Raw genomic sequence first — 19,614 nt, forward strand, 5'->3', positions numbered from 1 at the left:
ATCCTACCCCTTTCCCACGTCAGAGCCCCCACAAATATATACATTCATTCACTGACCCGTTTCACAGCAAAATAGTAAAATGACATCCGTGAATGAGTAATACAACAGTTCTGTAACATGTACTTAATTAATTCAGTCATTACCAACATACTGAGATGAAGAATATTTTATATTCAATAAGGTTGAAAGTGTTTCTCATAATTCTTCTTCTTTGTACTTTGTAAGAACTATTAATTTGAACAGCCTCTTAAACTAGATCATATCAGTACAATGTTTAACTTCTTTACTTAATCCATTCCATAATTTAGTTTTCTCCTAAACAAAACGCTGTTGTGATCCACCTCGAATGATACTAACTTTAAAATGTTTTGTAACTTCACAAATTAATTTATATAAAGATTGAACAAGTATTGATCCCTGTGGGATGTGTTGGGCTATGCATTCGTTGCAATTGGTTTTGAGGGCTTTTTTTTTTTTAGGACGTAATTGCACTTGTATTGATTGAAAACGTGACAAAGGTAGAGAAGCATCCATCAAAGGTTATAGTTAATAGGAGTTTATATTGAAAATATAAAATGTTTATGCAACGTGGCTCTGCTTACCGTTGACTTCAACGTTTAGTAATAGTTCACGTTCGAAAGCGAAAATGAGGGCAGAAACATTGAAATAGAAAAGTTGGGCATGAGAAGTGAATTTAGAGCCAACTAACCTGCGTGTCAGTCTCGGGCGGCCATTCGGTAATAACAAGTAAATCGTATAAAATGTTTTCATCTTTGCTTGCAAGCAGGCTATCCTCCGCCATGTTGACTACGGGAGCCAGCTGTCAATTGTGTCGACGGCGAGCCGTGTGGGACAAACTAAACAGGGAACTGCCTTTTTTGATCCTCATGAACTTCCATCCATTTCCTACCGCTTGTTCCTTTCGGGGTCGCTGGAGCCTATCTCAGCTGCATTCGGGTGGTAGGCGGGGTACACCCTGGTTAAGTCGCCACCTCATCGCAGTACTCATGAAGATAGGATAGGATAGGATAGGATAGGTCTTTATTGTCATTGCACAAGTACAACGAAACTTTGTTTTCAGCACAAACCTGTTCAAAATTAGACAAACAAACAGTGTACAGGGTTACAGAACAAGAACGCTGATGGGTCGCCATAAGGCGCCCCGTAAAAGATGGGAAAAAGGTAAACGCTGGGGAAGGATGAGTAAAAAAATACAATCTAGACTGGGCTCCTAAGGGGGCCCAGTCTGGAGTGGGAAAAAAACTCAATAGCAAAGCACATAAACATATTACAACATACATCGCGAGATATCTAGCAACAGAGGGAAGGTAGTTCAAGGTCATGATGGTAGGCCGCAGCTCTTCAGGCGCTGACCATCCATTCATCAACCCTATGGGATTTGCGTCGAGGGCGTTGGGTTGGGGGCGGGGTGTATGTGTGGCGTATATATTTTTGTGTGTGTGTGTGTGTGTGTGTGTGTGTGCGTGTGTGCGTGCGTGTGTGTGTGTGTGTGTGTGTGTGTGTGTGTGTGTGTGTGTGTGTGTGTGCAGTGTTTCTCTGTTCCTGCGGCCTTGATGTATTGTGCCGTCTCGTCCAAGAGAGTTTGCATGTTCTCTCCGTGACTGCGTGGGTTCCTTCCGGGTACTCCGGCTTCCTCTCACTTCCAAAGACATGCACCTGGGGATAGGTAATTGATTGGCAACACTAAATTGGCCCTAGTGTGTGAATGTGAGTGTGAATGTTGTCTGTCTATCTGTGTTGGCCCTGTGATGAAGTGGCGACTTGTCCAGGGTGTACGCCACCTTCCGCCCGATTGTAGCTGAGATAGGCACCAGCGCCCCCCGCGACCCTAAAGGGAATAAGCGGTAGAAAATGGATGGATGGATGGATGGATGGATAGATGGGTATATTCATTCTTCCTACATTGTTGGTACAAATTATTGTTGCAGTGTAACAGTTATTGTTACCTGTGGTAATGCCAGCATGAAACAACATTTGTATTAATCCTTAAACAAAGTAACAGTGAAACTAAATATCCAAATCACTGAATGGAGATTGATAGTGGAAATAAAATAAATACCGTATTTCCTTGAATTGCCACAGGGCACATAGTAAGCGCCTGCCTTGAATTACTGCCGGGTCAAACTCGCTTCCCAAAATAATTAGCGCATGCTTTGTAATACCGCCTAGTCAAACGTGTGACGTCACGAGTGACACTTCCCCTGTCATCAGTTTCAAAATGGAGGAGGCCGATTTCAATACCGGTAATTTGAAATCGCATAAAGGGAAGGAGATTAAGAGCTGTTCAGTAGGATTTAAGGTCCAAGCTTGCATCACACTCAAATTTGTACTGCATACCTTTGGTAAGTGCCGGAGTGGGAGGATCGAGTTTTAAAACAATTAGCGCATGCTTAATTTTACCACATGCCTTTGGTAAGCGCAGGAGTGAGAAGAGGTTTAAAATTAATTAGCGCCCCGGCAGCAATTCAAGGAAATACGGTAATCTTCTTCTCACTCGATCCCTTTCAGTCATAACTGGATCATCGCTTACATACTGTACATTACCTTTAGCAATGCAATATATTAATTTATAATATTATGTGTTGTCTAGCTTTTACTTTTTTATGTCATAGTCTGAAATAAATGAGTAATTTAAAAAAATATTAATAATAATAAAGTGTTTGAATATGTGTGTGCGTGTGTGTGCATGAGTAATATAATATGATGTAATATGTAAAGCGCTTTGGGCATGATTGCAGGTGTAAAAAAAAACTTTATAGAAATACGGACCATTTAGCATAAAATAGGGTTGCTTTACAATTTATTGTCATTTTAAAAATAATAAATCCCGAATCAAACCAACAGGATTATAAACGTGTTGCACATGCCCGGAACTAATGTTACGGTAAAGTCTTGTTTCTACGTTTAACTGCTGCCGAAAACACGTGGCACGAAGTGTCCATTTTTGTCTAATCCGGAATATTGTCCCCGCAGTAATGGCAGCCTTTTCTGGTAAGATTATCCATTGAATTCTATGCTGCGTTAACGTAGCGATTTACAATGACAAATTATGTGTTTTTTAACTGTTATTATTAATTTTCTTGTCCGGCAGAAATGGGCGTTATGCCCGAAATCGCCCAGGCTGTGGAGGAAATGGACTGGCTGTACGGCACTCTGCACATTATACAATTTCTATGCAAAATGGTGTTGATGGAAAAGTAATCGTTTGTATTTTAATTTAATTGTTGGATTTTAGGCTTCCTACTGACATCCAAGCCGAGTCCATTCCCTTGATTCTTGGTGGAGGAGATGTCCTCATGGTAAACATATTTGTACAGAATTCATATGTACAGTCCATCCATCCATCCATTATTCCACCGCTTGTCCCTTTCGGGGGGGTGGGGGGGTGCGTTGCTGGAGCCTATCTCAGCTGCACACGGGCGGAATGTGGGTACACCCTGGACAAGTCGCCATCTCATCACAGGGCCAACACAGATAAACAGACAACATTCACATTCACACAACTGGGCCACTTTAGTGTTGGTAATCAACCTATCCCCAGGTGCATGTCTTTGGAGGTGAGAGGAAGCCGGAGTACCCGGAGGGAACCCACGCAGTCACGGGGAGAACATGCCAACTCCACACAGAAAGATCCTGTGCCCGGGATTTATCTCAGGGCCTTCATATCGTCAAAGTTAAAGTTAAAGTACCAATGATTGTCACACACACACTAGGTGTGGTGAAATTTTTCTCTGCATTTGACCCATCACCCTTGATCACCCCCTGGGAGGTGAGGGGTGCAGTGAGCAGCAGCGGTGCCCGGGAATCATTTTTGTTGATTTAACCCCCAATTCCAACCCTTGCTGTGTGCCAAGCAGGGAGGTAATGGGTCCCATTTTTATAGTCTTTGGTATGAGTCAGTGAGGCACATGCACTAACCCCTGTTCCACATTGCTTCCCCATGTGTACAGTATATTTCTAAAAAAAAATTCACCATTTAACAGCTTTTCTTTCCTCCCCAAGGCTGCAGAAACTGGTAGCGGTAAGACAGGAGTGAGTAGCCTCATAGACATCCGCGTTTCTCTCAAAATGTGACAAAGATGTGACAAACCGGTACTACTGTGTTTGTTTTCAATTACAGGCCTTCAGTATTCCTGTGATCCAGATTGTGCATGAAACACTGACTGATCAACTGGAGGGCAAAAAGAGTAGATCCAGCATCAAAACTGGTGGAACTGGTGAGAATCTGCTTTATTTCACTTAATGGAGTCAAGCTATCCCACATAATACAGTTCATGACAAATGTGTGTCATGTTTTTTTTTCTGCTGTTCAACTGTATTATGTTGTTTTTATCGTCTTTGTCAGTCTTCAACAACTGGCAGATGAATCCTTACGACCGCAGCGCTGCATTTGGTGAGAGCCACAAAATGCATTTTATTATTCCTTTCACTTTTCATTTATTTTGTTGTATTTTATTAAACATTTCTATTTATGAAACATTAGATCAATAAACTGTATCAATATAATATGTATTTATTTATTTAATTATTATTATTATTATATATTTAAATAATATGTATTTAGTTCTCTCAATGTCATGTTTTTTTGTGTGTTTCCTCTCAGCAATCGGCCCAGATGGATTCTGTTGCCAGAGCAGAGAGTTCAAAGAATGGCACGGCTGTCGCTCCACAAAGGGTGTTGTCGCTAAAGGTGCACGCAATTACATTGAATCCGTCCCTATAACAAATACATGCAAATTGATCTGTGGCAATTATAAATCATTTTTTTAACTGTATAGCCAACAGGTTAACTGTAAGTCATGTTTTAACATACAGTGCATGCCAAAAGTTTGGTCACACCTTTTCATCCATGCGTTTTCTTTATTTTCATCACTATTTAAATTTTAGATTGTGACTGAAGGCATCACAACTATGAATGAACACGTGGAGTTATGTACTCAACAAAAAAAGGTGAAATAACTGAAAACATGTTTTATATTCAAGTTTCTTCAAAATACCCACTCTTTGCTCTAATTACTTGGAGAAGGCATTCGACCGTGTCCCTCGGGAATTCCTGTGGGGAGTGCTCAGAGAGTATGGGGTATCGGACTGTCTGATTGTGGCGGTTCGCTCCCTGTACGATCAGTGCCAGAGCTTTGTCCGCATTGCCGGCAGTAAGTCGAACACATTTCCAATGAGGGTTGGACTCCGCCAAGGCTGTCCTTTGTCACCGATTCTGTTCATAACTTTTATGGACAGAATTTCTAGGCGCAGTCAAGGCGTTGAGGGGTTCCGGTTTGGCAACCGCAGGATTAGGTCTCTGCTTTTTGCAGATGATGTGGTCCTGATGGCTTCATCTGACCGGGATCTTCAGCTCTCGCTGGATCGGTTCGCAGCCGAGTGTGAAGCGACCGGAATGAGAATCAGCACCTCCAAGTCCGAGTCCATGGTTCTCGCCCGGAAAAGGGTGGAATGCCATCTCCGGGTGGGGAGGAGACCCTGCCCCAAGTGGAGGAGTTCAAATACCTAGGAGTCTTGTTCAAGAGTGAGGGAAGAGTGGATCGTGAGATCGACAGGCGGATCGGTGCGGCATCTTCAGTAATGCGGACGTTGTACCGATCCGTTGTGGTGAAGAAAGAGCTGAGCCGGAAGGCAAAGCTCTCAATTTACCGGTTGATCTACGTTCCCATCCTCACCTATGGTCATGAGCTTTGGGTCATGACCGAAAGGATAAGATCACGGGTACAAGCGGCCGAAATGAGTTTCCTCCGCCGTGTGGCGGGGCTCTCCCTTAGAGATAGGGTGAGAAGCTCTGCCATCCGGGAGGGACTCAAAGTAAAGCCGCTGCTCCTTCACATCGAGAGGAGCCAGATGAGGTGGTTCGGGCATCTGGTCAGGATGCCACCCGAACGCCTCCCTAGGGAGGTGTTTAGGGCACGTCCAACCGGTGGGACGCCACGGGGAAGACCCAGGACACGTTGGGAAGACTATGTCTCCCGGCTGGCCTGGGAACGCCTCGGGATCCCCCGGGAAGAGCTAGACGAAGTGGCTGGGGAGAGGGAAGTCTGGGTTTCCCTGCTTAGGCTGTTACCCCCGCGACCCGACCTCGGATAAGCGGAAGATGATGGATGGATGGATGCTCTAATTACTGCTTTGCACACTCTTGGCATTCTCTTGATGAGCTTCAAGAGGTAGTCACCTGAAATGGTTTTCATTTCACAGGTGTGCTTGAAGCTCATCGTGAGAATGCCAACAGTGTGCAAAGCAGTAATCAGAGCAAAGAGTGGCTATTTTGAAGAAACTGGTATATAAAACATGTTTTCAGTTATTTAACCTTTTTTGTTAAGTACATAACCCCACATGTGTTCATTCATAGTTTTGATGCCTTCAGTGACTATCTACAATGTAAACTAGTCATGAAAATAAAGGAAACGCATTGAGGAGAAGGTGTGTCCAAACTTTTTGCCTGTACTGTATCTTTGGATGTGATGTATCATATACATGGGTAAAATTAAGTTAAACCCTCAAAATTTTTTGAAACTCAAAAATAAAAAGTTTAAAATATTTAATATTGCAATGCCAAACATATTAAAATAAACACTATTTAAAGGCTAGGGATTTTCAGTTAGTCATAAAATAATCTTGATTGTTGACTAACTGTGTGTTAGTGCACTATTTGTCTGTAACCAGCAGCAGCACTATTTCAGTGGTTTGAAAAAGTGCATGATTTAGAAATGGGAAATATCTAAGATATATCTAGTATTCCAACATGTTTTGTATGCTTTTTTTTCAAATATACATTATTTAAAAGACAACTATAGTAAATAACTGATAGTTATTATGATTTGATGTTCATGGCAAATGAGGAGGATAGAATAAGATTGGGCGAATGTTTTTATAATATAACCCTTTTGTGTGTTTAGGGAAGTACTACTATGAGGTGGGCTGTCATGACCAGGGGCTGTGTCGTGTGGGCTGGTCCACCAGCCAGGCAGCCCTCGACTTGGGTACTCATTTACTCACTGCCGAACATCTTAATGTTTTATACCATGTATTCCCCCTTGACCTTTTTTTTTTTTAATTCTCCAGGAACTGATAAATACGGGTTTGGCTTCGGCGGAACCGGGAAGAAATCGAATAGTAAACAATTTGACAGCTATGGCGAGGTAATTTGATGCATTAATAAATACTGAGGTATCCGTGTTAAACACATATAATGAAATGTGGGGTTTTTTGTACTTTGCAGGAGTTCACCATGCATGACACTATTGGATGCTTCCTAGACTTGGACAAGAGCCAAATTTCTTACTCAAAGAACGGTACGAAAATGTTTTGTGTTGGCCACAACATTAGGTACACCTTCACGATAAGATTTAATGTAAACAAAGCTGTTTTTGTTGTTATACTAATGCAGCATTTTGTTGTTATTGTTAATAATTTGCAATGCTGGGTGTTTATAATACTTTGTCCATTTTGCTCAGCAACACAAGGAAACCAGAATATTAGAAAAAAGGGTGTCCCAATACAAATTTTTCACTACAGATACGATACGATCTTGCCGATACAATATCGATCTAGAAGCCATGAGTATAAGCCGATACTGACATTAATGTTAATTAATGTGTTTATATATATATATATATATATATATATATATATATATATATATCAATGTTTATTTATATAGCCCTAAATCATAAGTGTCTCAAAGGGCTGCACAAACCACAATGACATCCTCTGTAGAGCCCACATAACGGCAAGGAAAAACTCACCGCAGTGGAACGTCGACAATGATGACTATGAAAACCTTGGAGAGGACTGCATATGTGTTCTATGTACACAGTGCAAGTCTATAAATAATGTCGTAAAAGACACATTAATAACAATATGTAATGTATACAATATGTACCGTATTTTTATCATTTTAATCATTTTTGGGACGGATTTATTCCACGCATTATTTTTCTGTTTCCTTAGCAGCGCATGTCTGCCTTCTGATGATAAAACTGCACATTTCAGTGGCCTTTTATTGCGGACAGTTTAAGGTACACCCGTGCAAAATCCATGCTGTTTAATCAGCATCTTGACATGCCACACCTGTGAGGTGTGATGGATTATCTTGGCAAAGAAAAAATGCTCTCTAACACAGATTTAGTCAGATTAATAAACAATATTTGAGAGGAGTAGGTCTTTTGTGTATATAGTAAGAGTTTTAGATCGTTGGGTTCAACTCAAGAAAAATGGAAGCAAAAACAAAAGTGTTGCGTTTATATTTTCGTGTGTGTGTGTGTGTGTGTGTGTGTGTGTGTGTGTGTGTGTGTGTGTGTGTATATTTAAGATCATTGTACTGTGTATGTTTAAAGTTGTGGCAAGTGATTGTTTATTTATCCAATATTTCATAAGGTTTTTCTTTTTTAATTAACTAGGTAATGATCTCGGTTTAGCATTCGATATCCCTCAGCAGCTGAAGAATCAACCCTTTTTTGCTTCCTGCGTGCTCAAGGTATCACTTTATGGGACTCAACTGTCTAACATAAGACATGCAACTTAGCTATTTATTTATTCTTGCTTATTTGTGTTCCAGAATGCAGAACTCAAGTTTAACTTTGGCGCTGAGGCCTTCAAGCATCCGCCCAGTAGTGGTTTTGTAGCCTTGGATAAGGCTCCAGAGGGCCAAACAGTGAAGTCTTCACAGACAGGTGTGTCAAAAGATACATCCAGTGTGGTGTTTCACTAATGTGTTGCTCATGTCAGTAATTATGAGTTTTTGCACAGGCAGTGCCAAGGTCAGCCAGGTGAAGGTGTCCACCAACGCACCCAAGGCGCTCATTATCGAGCCATCAAAAGAGCTGGCCGAGCAGACACTCAACAATGTCACGCAGTTCAAGAAATACGTGGTCGACCCTAAGCTCAGGTAGGATAGTTTGGCCGCAACATTAGGAACACCTGCACAAGCAAATATCTGGCCTTGAGACAAAAGTACAGGAACGCTAACATAAACTGAACTACTGCATAACTAGATCAAATGGGCATTTAAAGGGTTAAAAAACAAACAATACTGAAGTTAATTAGGACATCTGAGCAGATAAAAATATTAGTACCATGGTTTTGATGCACTCTTTACTCCCTGAGGACTTTTATTCCCTGGTGCTATCTCTTCTCGACTAAAATTATTTCCCAGTGTATTGTTGCCATATGAAAGCATTTGAAAAAAAAAATAATTTGAACATAAAAATACCTGTCTTAAAACATTTTTTTAATGAAGTAACAAAAAATATTGCAAACAATTACCTGAAAGGGTGATTAAGTCCTGTATGTAGTCTAAAACCTGATTTACTATGATCTAATTGTATCGCACTAAACAGCAGGTGTAATCTATAAAATAGTGTACTATTAGTGGGCGTGTTGCATGTGATCTACTAGAACTGCTTGTGCAATTGAAAGGTGAAGTTGACCGCCTTATTTAAATGGAGAGTTTGTTTTTTCTATAAAGGGGCATCACCACAAAGACACTGTTATTTACTGCACATTCATTTGATCATGCTCCTTCCTACCGGTGGCATTTTGCTATGCCTTCAAATAAGCAGGAGACATCTACCACTTTTTATGGGCATTTTGCAAGCATTTTTTTCTTCTTGTTTTTATGCTTGAAAGCAAATTGGCAGAGAATTAGGAAGTGTTATTGTGTGTCCTAGCTGTGGAATCACTGAGACAAAAATGTTTGCACAGGAGGCAAAACCTGTTGGAAGTGGGAAGGGTGTTATATTAATCTCAATAAAAGTAAAAAAAATAACAGACTACAATGCATTTTATTGATTTAATTTGTTTTCACGTAAGAAACTATATTTATTAAGTGTGGCGGCCATGATTTAACTATGTGTTGCGCCACATTCAGTTACATTAAGGGGAAACCCTGAAATTCAACGTGAAAAACAAACGTCATTAAGCATATTTAGATGACACCAAATTACATCAATTAAATTTGTATTAATCCACCCCTTAAGTAATCAAGCAGCTATGAAATTATAAAAGGATGTTGCTGAATAGAGAACAAAAATATTTTTTTATTTGCGTAATATGTTGAAGTGTACACGTGGAACGTAGGATTCTCTGTCCATGGTCAGTCTTTGCAGTACAAGCACTCCTCTCTCTCTTCCGTGTGTGGATCTGTCAGTTTGCACATCTTTTTTAAACATGCTAACTGAAATGCAAAATAGTGCTCCAAAAACGGTGATAAGTGTTGGTAAATTACAATGCGGGTGCTGTATAATAAATTTGTATTTTCTCCTCCTAGTATTGTGGGCATTTTGGAGACAGACATAGACGCAAAATGAATTGCACGCCTTAATTTGCACACTTTAGAGAAGCAATCTACTTTGTACACATTTAGTAGATCAGCCTTGTATGTGCTATCAAGTTTGCTTGTGTTTTAGTACACACAAATCTTTAGTAAATCAGGCCTTTAGGATACACGGAAAAAAAGTCTATATTTTCCACGCGACCGCAATCAATGTGTTACAATGTGTTTGAGGCTTAGATGGTGTCATCGTATAATTTGCATAATTGGCCATGAAGCATTTGTTTGTAATTTTTGATAGTTGCTGTTTAAGATATCAACTGTAGGCAAAAAAGGAAGAAGAGCAGAACACATATGTTGTCCACTGAGACAAGAAAGGGTTGTTAGATTTGCCGTTGGTCGCTTTTTCGAAAAATAAAATCTATAGGCGTCTGAATATTCTTTAATATTGGCGCACTCTATGTTGGAAACACTGATCCCTCCTGCTTTGTCTTCGTATGCTCCGGGAGGTCGGGTTCATTTGAGCCGTGTGAGGGAGCAAAGTTACTATGTCATCTGCTGTACGGCGTTGTAGCAAACAAGCTACATTCAGGCATTATGATGAGCAAAGATGAACAGGTAGTGCCAAATCTATTTTGGCGGTCCAATTTTATTTGGAGCAGGTCGTCACAAATACATTAGTATATGGCAAACGAAGTATATAAAGACACTATGTCTTGTGAATAGTGCCTTAGCATTCTGAGTATTACCCAGTATATCCTAGTGATGCGCCGATTGATCACCCACTGGTCAGTTACTAGGGATGTAACACTATTGTAGATACCGCGGTATTGAGGTTTCAAAATCCTCGCAGTAAACTCAATGCTTTTTTATTTTCTGTTACGCCCCTCCAGAAAGAGGAAAACATTCTCCACTCCGCCGTGACTATATATATTATCATTTGTCTATCAAATTGTTTTAAGTAAGCCTCTGTATAAATTTGTATCCTATTAATATTAAAGAAACTAATTTAGATCAATTTACAACAAACAATTACTTTATTAACATCATTTTTCAGTCTTTAACAGAAAATATATGAATTGCAACGATTTGCCTGACATTCAAAAGAAGTATCCTTATTTGAACTATAAACATTTTTGGATCGACTTTAACCATTTCATATTGAAAAATAAAATTAAATAAACTCAATAAATAATAAAGTTAAATTGATCAGAACACAATGTATATAAACATTTTAACCTACAAAACATCCATTTATTCATGTTCTACAACAATCAATAAAACAATTTGTGCAGATTTTTTTTTTTTTATCAAAATGAGGAAGTCTGGATTAATGGCTACAATGATCACATTTTGCAGTACAGAGCTTTTCGAAGTGGGGTTTCAAGCATGGTACTGCATGATACTGGCATTCCCTTGGCATTCCACCGTGCCAGGAGTAACTTGACACAGCGGTTGTTCCCGCACATTTCTTTGCTCTTAAAAATACATGTTTGTGCCGTAGTAATAAACATGATTAGAACATATAGCATTTAAACAAAGATTTTTTGGGGGTACATTACTACGATAATATCGTACGATGATCTTGATACCGAGACAATATCATACCGTGCGATTTTGATCTTGTTACATCCCTAGTATCGGCCGATTATTGCCTTTCAATGCCATGCACAAAAGCTAATCCCTGCAGGGTGACACTTTATTTTTGGTCCCTCAGCTGACAGTGGTGGCTCTCAGCTCCCTTACCTCAATAAGAAAAACCTCCATTGCAGCAATAAACTAAACATGTTACACACCGGGTAAGAATAACAGAAACAGTAAAGATAGCATGCTAATTGATAAACTAGCCTGAGAGCTAGCTGGCTTGAAACAACACAATAAATAAGTGCTTAGTAAAGTTTAAGAAATGTAGATGGAAGTGTGTCACAGCACAAAGTAAGCCGTTATTAACAGGAAATTAACAAGTAAATTGATAAGAGTCTAGAGAGAGGACAATATAACGGAAACCTAGTCTGTCACTGTGTTGCGGCCAGGCTACACGCAAGGGGAGGACAGATGGATTTATATATTGTTAGTGTCGATACTAAGGGTTGTATCGGTGTATGATCGAGATAATAGTTATTAGATTTATATTTTTATTTAAAGAAAAAAAATTGGGGTGTGGATATTTTTTTGTTTTATTATGTTTACAAACTCTGGACCAATTCCCTGGACACAGGAGGACCTTGAGAGCAAAAACTAAAGGTTTTAATTAGTAATAAATGCTTGTTTTGCTTAGTTATTGTGTACAAATGACACTTGCTTGATTTAAACAGAGAATAAAGAAGCAGTTAAAAAAAATTTGTGTTGATATTGTTACACTCACCACAAATGGATTGTATGTTATTACATGTGATCTGCATCAACTGATCTCACTCATGGATGATCATCAGCATACATCTCTAATCAGAACACTCTTAGTTTCTGCATAAATTCAATGAATATAAATGTTGTATTTTGTCGCTCTGCAGGGAGCTGCTTGTGATTGGTGGTATGGCTGCCAAAGATCAACTGGCGGCTCTGGAACTAGGCGTATGTGTCCTTAATATAAACTTGCTGCTGTGCACTTTGTTGTTTTTTTCATCCAATTCGTCTGTTCCGACAGGTGGACATTGTGGTGGGAACCCCCGGCCGACTGGACGACCTCATATCCACCGGGAAACTCAGCCTGTCCCAAATCCGCTTTCTAGTCCTGGATGAATGCGTATGTAGAGATGCATCACTATCCATGACATTATCACTAAATGAACATTGATAAATTTTGTGTTTGTGCATTTAGGATGGCCTCCTGTCAGCAGGATATACAGACTTCATCAACAGGATCCATAATCAGATCCCTCAGGTGACATCAGATGGCAAACGGCTGCAGGTAAGATACACTTTACATCCAAAGAGGACCGAATGCTAATTTTCTCGTCGTAATTCAATCTCTTTGCCTCCAGGTGATTGTGTGCTCGGCCACGCTGCATTCCTTTGATGTTAAGAAATTGTCTGAGCGCATCATGCACTTCCCCACTTGGGTGGACCTGAAGGGCGAGGACTCTGTGCCCGAGACAGTCCACCATGTGGTGGTACCCGTAAACCCCAAGGCAGACCACCTCTGGGAGCGTCTGGGCAAGAATCACATCAGGGTGAGTTGCACTGGAAGTTGGGTTGCAAGTCAGAACTCTGCAATGGAAAAGCATACATTTTACCTCCAAAGTTAGTTCGCTACATAGCAGGATTCTTATAATGTTTCTTTATTTTCTATTGTTCTATATGATGGAATTCTGCCAAAACCAAAAACCCTTATAGAGGTGTGGCCAAATAGTTAAAAATGTTGGTGCATATCAGGATAATGGTGCAGCTCCAGGCATTTTATTTAAAAGTGTCCTATGATGATTTTAATCTAAATTTGAAACACTTCCTTGTGGTGTAAATAATATGTACTGTATTTGCTTAGATGTAAATTTTGCTCCACAGTCACCTTTATAACCTGTTTTTTGAGTCTGTCTGCGAGATGTTCATTTGTGGATACATTCCCATCGAAATTTCTAAAATGTACACAATGTGTACCCTGTAGTGTGTGTGTGTGTGTGTGTGTGTGCGTGCGCATATTTATATGTATATACCGCTTTTAATTTTCCTGAAGGAACTCTCCTGAAGGAATCAATAAAGTACTATCTATCTCTACCAAAGTACTAATGAATTGAAAATGGTACAATACTATACAGCAGTGACGTTGCTGAGCTGAGGAGCATGTTGAGTGTGTCAGCACGCACAGACTCGCAGAGCGCACAAGCAAAAACACAGTGTGGAGAAAAACTGGCAATAAAGGCAATTCTACTGGTCAATAAAGAGGGTACGTGAAGTGCAATATTGACGTATTTGGGCTTCAAAACTATCAAGATTATGCGTTAAACACGGAAGCACCTCAGTGCACATCTTTTTTAAATCAAATTTGAACATACCTGTCAGAGGTGGCATGATTTAAGTGCTACAATTTTTGCTTCAAATTTAGGTAAACATTTTGAGAGACCTGCACAATGAATTTAAAGGTAATGTTGTCAATAAGCTCCCCTGCTGTGCACGTACAGATAAGTTTACTCAACTGATTTTATTTGTCTTAAAGCACAGACCAGGAGTGGCAACCATAAATCATGAAGCATTTAATACAATGTCAGTAAAGCTTTGTATTCTATTCCAACCTAATCCTAAATTATTGCAGACTACATGTAACATATACAATTGTAAATTGTCCTTTGAGTGCAAGAAGAAAATTCCAGTGTGTTTAATGCATTTTAATTTGTATTTTAATCTTCTCAAATTGTTCTTTGAGTGCAATAGGAACCATATTTTTAATGTATATCAGAATCAGAAATACTTTATTATTCCTTGAGGGGAAATTAAAATTTTCAGCACAATCCCATTCAAGATCAGACAAACATTACAGGAAGACAGAACAGGATCACTGACGGGGCTGCCAACTTCTGGAGCCCCTTACAAAAAAGGTGAGATACAGGTCAACAATGGGGGGGTGAGGAAAAAAAATAAAGTAGTATGATAGTTTTCAAAAAATGAAGAAGAAAAAAATCTAGAATTTAGGTACCACCTGCACACCTGGATTCAGGTATTCATGTTTTAGACGCATGTATGTCACACGTCAGCATTATTCACCAGATTCGATGAATATAATACTTTATCATATTATTTATTTGTGTTTACTCACAGGGGGGAGTTCATCCCCCTCATGCTGAGCACTTTACTAAATGTCAAAAGAAGTACGTGCATCTCGCTATGATGTCCCAACGCAGCCAGACTGTAAAACCCCGCAAACAGAGGCATTCAAAACTGTGTGGAAAATCACACCAAATGCATGAACCTCATGATTTAACACTTTGGCCTTGACTAATGCAAGTATCCAACATTGTAACAACATTCATAAGCAAGAAAAGACAGAAATGATCATAAGTCCCCCTTAAATGACTATTCCAGTCAATTTTTATCAAAAGCCAAGTTGGGACAGTGGCCTACCACAATCGAACATATTGTACAATTGGCACCCAGTCTATAATGTGCATTACTTCCCCGTGCAGGACTGATCTAAAACAGCATGACACCATTTATCTGACGGACAGTATTTTTTGTTTCTTTGATTGTTAGACTGATGAAGTCCATGCCAAAGATAACACCAGGCCAGGCGCTAACACTGCAGGTAGGGTTTCCTAATTGTTTTTGTCTAACCACAGATGACACTATAACATCTTGTATTTTGTGTGGTAAAGAAATGTGGTCGGAGGCTATTAAAGTGCTAAAGGGCGAGTATACAGTAAGGGCCATCAAAGAGCACAAAATGGACCAGGCCATTATCTTCTGTCGCACCAAGATCGACTGTGACAACATGGAGCAGTACTTCATCCAGCAGGGCGGAGGTAGGAAAACCTTCCCATGAAGAAATACTACAGATGTTGGGGGTTTTATTTACTATTGTGGACTTTCTATCAGGTCCAGACAGTAAAAACCATCAGTTGTCCTGCGTCTGCCTCCATGGTGATCGAAAGCCCAATGAGAGAAAGTTTAACCTGGAGTGCTTCAAGGTAAAGGAGTACTGTAGTATTTTTGTCCAATATTAAATGTTCTTTAAAGCAACAGTTCTCAAGCTTTTACATCAAGTATCACCACAAAGATAATTTTGCAATGCAAGTATCACCGTTGTTTCCTACAAACATCATCTTGTGTCCTCAGAGGAAGGAAGTCAGACTCCTCATCTGCACGGATGTTGCCGCCAGAGGAATCGACATCCGCGGAGTTCCTTACGGTAACATTGACACACGTACCTCCCAATAGAATCAGTAGCGGTGCACCAATACAACTTTTTCACTTAGATACAATACCAATATTGCAACCTTTAGTATTGGTAAAAACTGTGATGTGGAATGTTAGAGCAGTCTTGATCAAGTGAAATTATTTAAATAGAGAATGTCCAGAATGGACTTATGCTTCCTTTTATTCATATGCTATTGAAGGGGAGTGATAATTGTTTTTTGCGACTGCTCGTGGCCACAATAATTTAAGTATAGCTCAAGAAGCAGTAGGTTGAATGATGCGGACACGTTTGTTCCTGGATACTTTCTAATACACCTCTGCCTTGGAGACTTTGTATGAGTAAGTAATACGTAACTAAAATTACTTGATACTTGTTTTATATTGACCGTAGTTGTGTTTTAGACTGCAATATTGTTCAATTAAAGACAATTAATATTACGTATGTCTCGCTTGAGTGCTGTGTGTGGCTGCTAGTTCTTTGTAGCCCATCGCCTACCATGCTTACCTTTTTGTAAAAGACTAAAAAGCAAGAAAAAAACAACATTGTGTGCTTATTGGAGGACATTCAGCTGTTTATTGGTTTGGCTGCAGGACTGATTGCATTTGAACACTTATAATAAACATTTTTGTTGCAATATAATTCCATATTTATTCTTTTGCTGATATCTGATGAATATTGGTCGCGCCTATATCCTGTTTTAAAAGTTCTTTCAGTTTTAGTTCTGTTTTAATTGTCCAAAGACAGAATACATAGCCTCCTCTGCTGGCCCTTGCCAAGTATTAAATACAATATATGAGAAGAACACCGCTAACATCAGCGATGATAAATGTTATGTATTGCTACTCTCATTCCTGCAGTGATTAACGTCACCCTGCCCGATGAGAAGCAGAACTACGTCCACCGTATCGGCCGAGTGGGCCGAGCGGAGAGGTTTGCTGCCATTTTTCATAATATTTGTGTATTATCGCCTGGGTTTTTTAAGTGTTTGTCGCCATATTTTCTCTCCAAATTTACAGAATGGGTTTGGCTATCTCTTTGGTTGCTATGGAAAAGGAGAAGGTAAGGTCAGGTGAAGTCGAAGAGCCTTTTTTTCTTTATTTTCTGCATATTTGCGATTACACAGGTGTGGTACCACGTCTGCGCCAACCGAGGCAGGGGCTGCTACAACACCCGACTGAAGCAGGACGGCGGCTGCACCATCTGGTACAACGAGAAAGAGGTGGCCGACACAAACATTCCCCTTAATCCATTCAGGAAGTCCACGCACATTTGTCTTTACCCCCCGTTGTCCTTTTTATTTCCACTTCCCGATGACAGCTCTTGTCGGAAATTGAAGAACACCTCAAGTGCACCATCACCCAATGCGAACCGGACATCAAGGTCCCGCTGGATGACTTCGACGGGAAGGTCACATACGGCCAACGCAAGGCACTAGGAGGTGCGTGTCTTCTGATTTGTCCATGTTTACCCATAACAAAATCAAGAAACTGCAAATAATCTCTTCTTGGGTCAAACTGTTTTTTTTAATGTAACTGTCAAACAAGTGTAAAAAGAAGTTAACCATTGTTAATAGGTGCAATAAGCAAGACAAGAACACAAAGTGTAATAAAAAATTGCAAACAGCTCACCTATTTTGTTATTAGCATTATTGTTGACATATTGCAGATTTAATCATATTGTACTGGGCAATCTGGACAGAGATGATTGTACCAAGTGGCTGGCAGGGGTCCACCTTCATGGGTGGAGTGTGTGGTTTATGACTTTTTTAAAAAAACAAGCCATTTTGTTCACTTTAATCTCACTGCAGCCATGTTGTACTGACCAGCCAGGACAGAAACATGTTCACTGTATTGCTGTATTGCAGTTTCCTTGTTTGATGGTTGACATCTCATTTTACCATTTTTCAGTAGTATTAAGGTTTTGTTATCAGGTATTTTTCCCCAGAAAACATTGTAACGGTCCAAGTTGTTTTGCCTATCCTTCACAATCCTTATGAGGGACAAGAAGAAAAGAACACATTAGAGTGATATACAATACAGGCCAACAGTTTGGACAAACCTTCTCATTCAATAGGTTTTCTTTATTTTCATGAGTATTTACATTGTTGATTGTCATTGAAAGCATCAAAACTATGAATGAACACATGTGGAGTCATGTACTTGACATAAAAGGGTGACATAACTAAAAACATGTTTTATATTATAGTTTCTTCAAAATTGCCAACCTTTGCTCTGATTACTGCTTTGCACACTCTTAGCTTGTGATTGTCCCCTTTAAATACTGTTGTACTAACTAATGTTGTGGTGCTTGTTGACTTAGGTGGCAACTACAAAGGTCACGTGGATGTGCTGGCTCCTACGGTGCAAGAGCTAGCTGGCTTGGAAAAGGAGGCCCAGACATCGTTCCTGCACCTGGGATACATGCCCAACAAGCTCTTCAAAGCCTTCTAAATGCAACTGGCTGCTCTTAAGCTGTAGGTCATGAAAGATTCCCATTTTCAAATCCATCGCACTTAAAAATGTCTTAGTGCTGTTATGAAAACATATTTTCCTCATGCGAATGCTACAGCATAACTTGTTTTTTTCTGATGAATTTGCTTAGTAAAGGTATTTATTTTTGAGGGATTGGTTACAGTTTGTGCATTTTAATGGCTCTGTTTTCTCTTTTGAAATAAACTGTGGCAGCCACTCAGTGGGCAGTCCTTTCATTAAAAAAACAAATATCTATGGAAGGTCAAATAGGAAAAAAATAGGTAAATAAACAGATCATTAAATGAGTCATTGATTCATTATAATTGAAATTAAATCCATGAATGTCATCAATTCATGTAACCTTAAATACATTGAATTATTTATTTTAGAAGACTGAGGTGATGTACCAACCTGCCACACAAAAATCCTACCAGGGACCTAAAGTGACGAAATGGAGAGAAACTGGCAGGAGTTGACAAATTCACTTCTCTAGGCAGTACCCTCTCTTGCAGTGTGCACTTTGATGAGGGTGCTGCCAGAATCGCCAAAATCAGCTCTGCCTTTTAAGCTGTGGCAATTATTTGTGAGGGATGGCAAAGACATCAACCTCCTAACAATGTTAAAGTGTCTACAAACCTATCGTCATCACAACAGTCTGGAGGAAGCACTAGCTGTTCTAAGTCAATCACTCACTATGACATGAAATACCTTTCATGACCCTCTGCTACCCCCAAATGGACTGGACTCTCACATTATCATGAATAATTCAATCACTGTACTGTACCCACTTGGCATCCATTGCAGACGGTCACCCAAGAGGGCACGGGCTTCCCCACATCTATAAGGCCCCTTCCCAAGGTTTCTTCTTCTCATTTTGGAGCCGCCATCCAACACTGATCTCATGTTAGTAAAGAATGATCTGCCTGTTCATAAAAGGCATATAGACTCAATTGCAAGGTCAAAATGGTCTTTATTAAAAACATGTGAACCATCACTGCAAA

At 39.8% G+C, this 19,614-nt stretch overlaps 2 protein-coding genes across 2 annotated transcripts in view; one reads left to right on the forward strand and one right to left on the reverse strand.

The window, feature by feature from the left end:
• nbas (NBAS subunit of NRZ tethering complex) overlaps nucleotides 1-906 on the reverse strand; it is a 383,924-nt gene extending 383,018 nt beyond the window's left edge. The window contains exon 1 of the mRNA XM_061900721.1: nucleotides 710-906. Coding sequence (XP_061756705.1) covers nucleotides 710-802 — 93 coding nt within the window. The 5' untranslated portion in view covers nucleotides 803-906. The remainder of the gene's footprint in view (nucleotides 1-709) is intronic.
• Nucleotides 907-2,874: 1,968 nt separating this feature from the next.
• Nucleotides 2,875-18,919, forward strand: ddx1 (DEAD (Asp-Glu-Ala-Asp) box helicase 1). Its single transcript, XM_061900722.1, has 26 exons — nucleotides 2,875-3,012; nucleotides 3,113-3,164; nucleotides 3,257-3,320; nucleotides 4,024-4,053; nucleotides 4,142-4,238; nucleotides 4,367-4,414; nucleotides 4,625-4,711; nucleotides 6,924-7,007; nucleotides 7,090-7,166; nucleotides 7,247-7,319; nucleotides 8,427-8,503; nucleotides 8,585-8,699; nucleotides 8,776-8,914; nucleotides 12,808-12,868; nucleotides 12,942-13,040; nucleotides 13,116-13,205; nucleotides 13,279-13,467; nucleotides 15,479-15,530; nucleotides 15,601-15,747; nucleotides 15,821-15,912; nucleotides 16,061-16,133; nucleotides 17,000-17,072; nucleotides 17,159-17,201; nucleotides 17,266-17,361; nucleotides 17,460-17,580; nucleotides 18,462-18,919. The coding sequence occupies exons 1-26, from the start codon at nucleotides 2,997-2,999 to the stop codon at nucleotides 18,590-18,592; spliced, it is 2,226 nt and encodes a 741-aa protein (XP_061756706.1). The 5' UTR covers nucleotides 2,875-2,996; the 3' UTR covers nucleotides 18,593-18,919.
• Nucleotides 18,920-19,614: the final 695 nt, after the last annotated feature.

The sequence above is a fragment of the Nerophis ophidion genome, linkage group LG05, assembly GCF_033978795.1.
Source record: "Nerophis ophidion isolate RoL-2023_Sa linkage group LG05, RoL_Noph_v1.0, whole genome shotgun sequence".
NCBI lineage: Eukaryota > Metazoa > Chordata > Actinopteri > Syngnathiformes > Syngnathidae > Nerophis > Nerophis ophidion.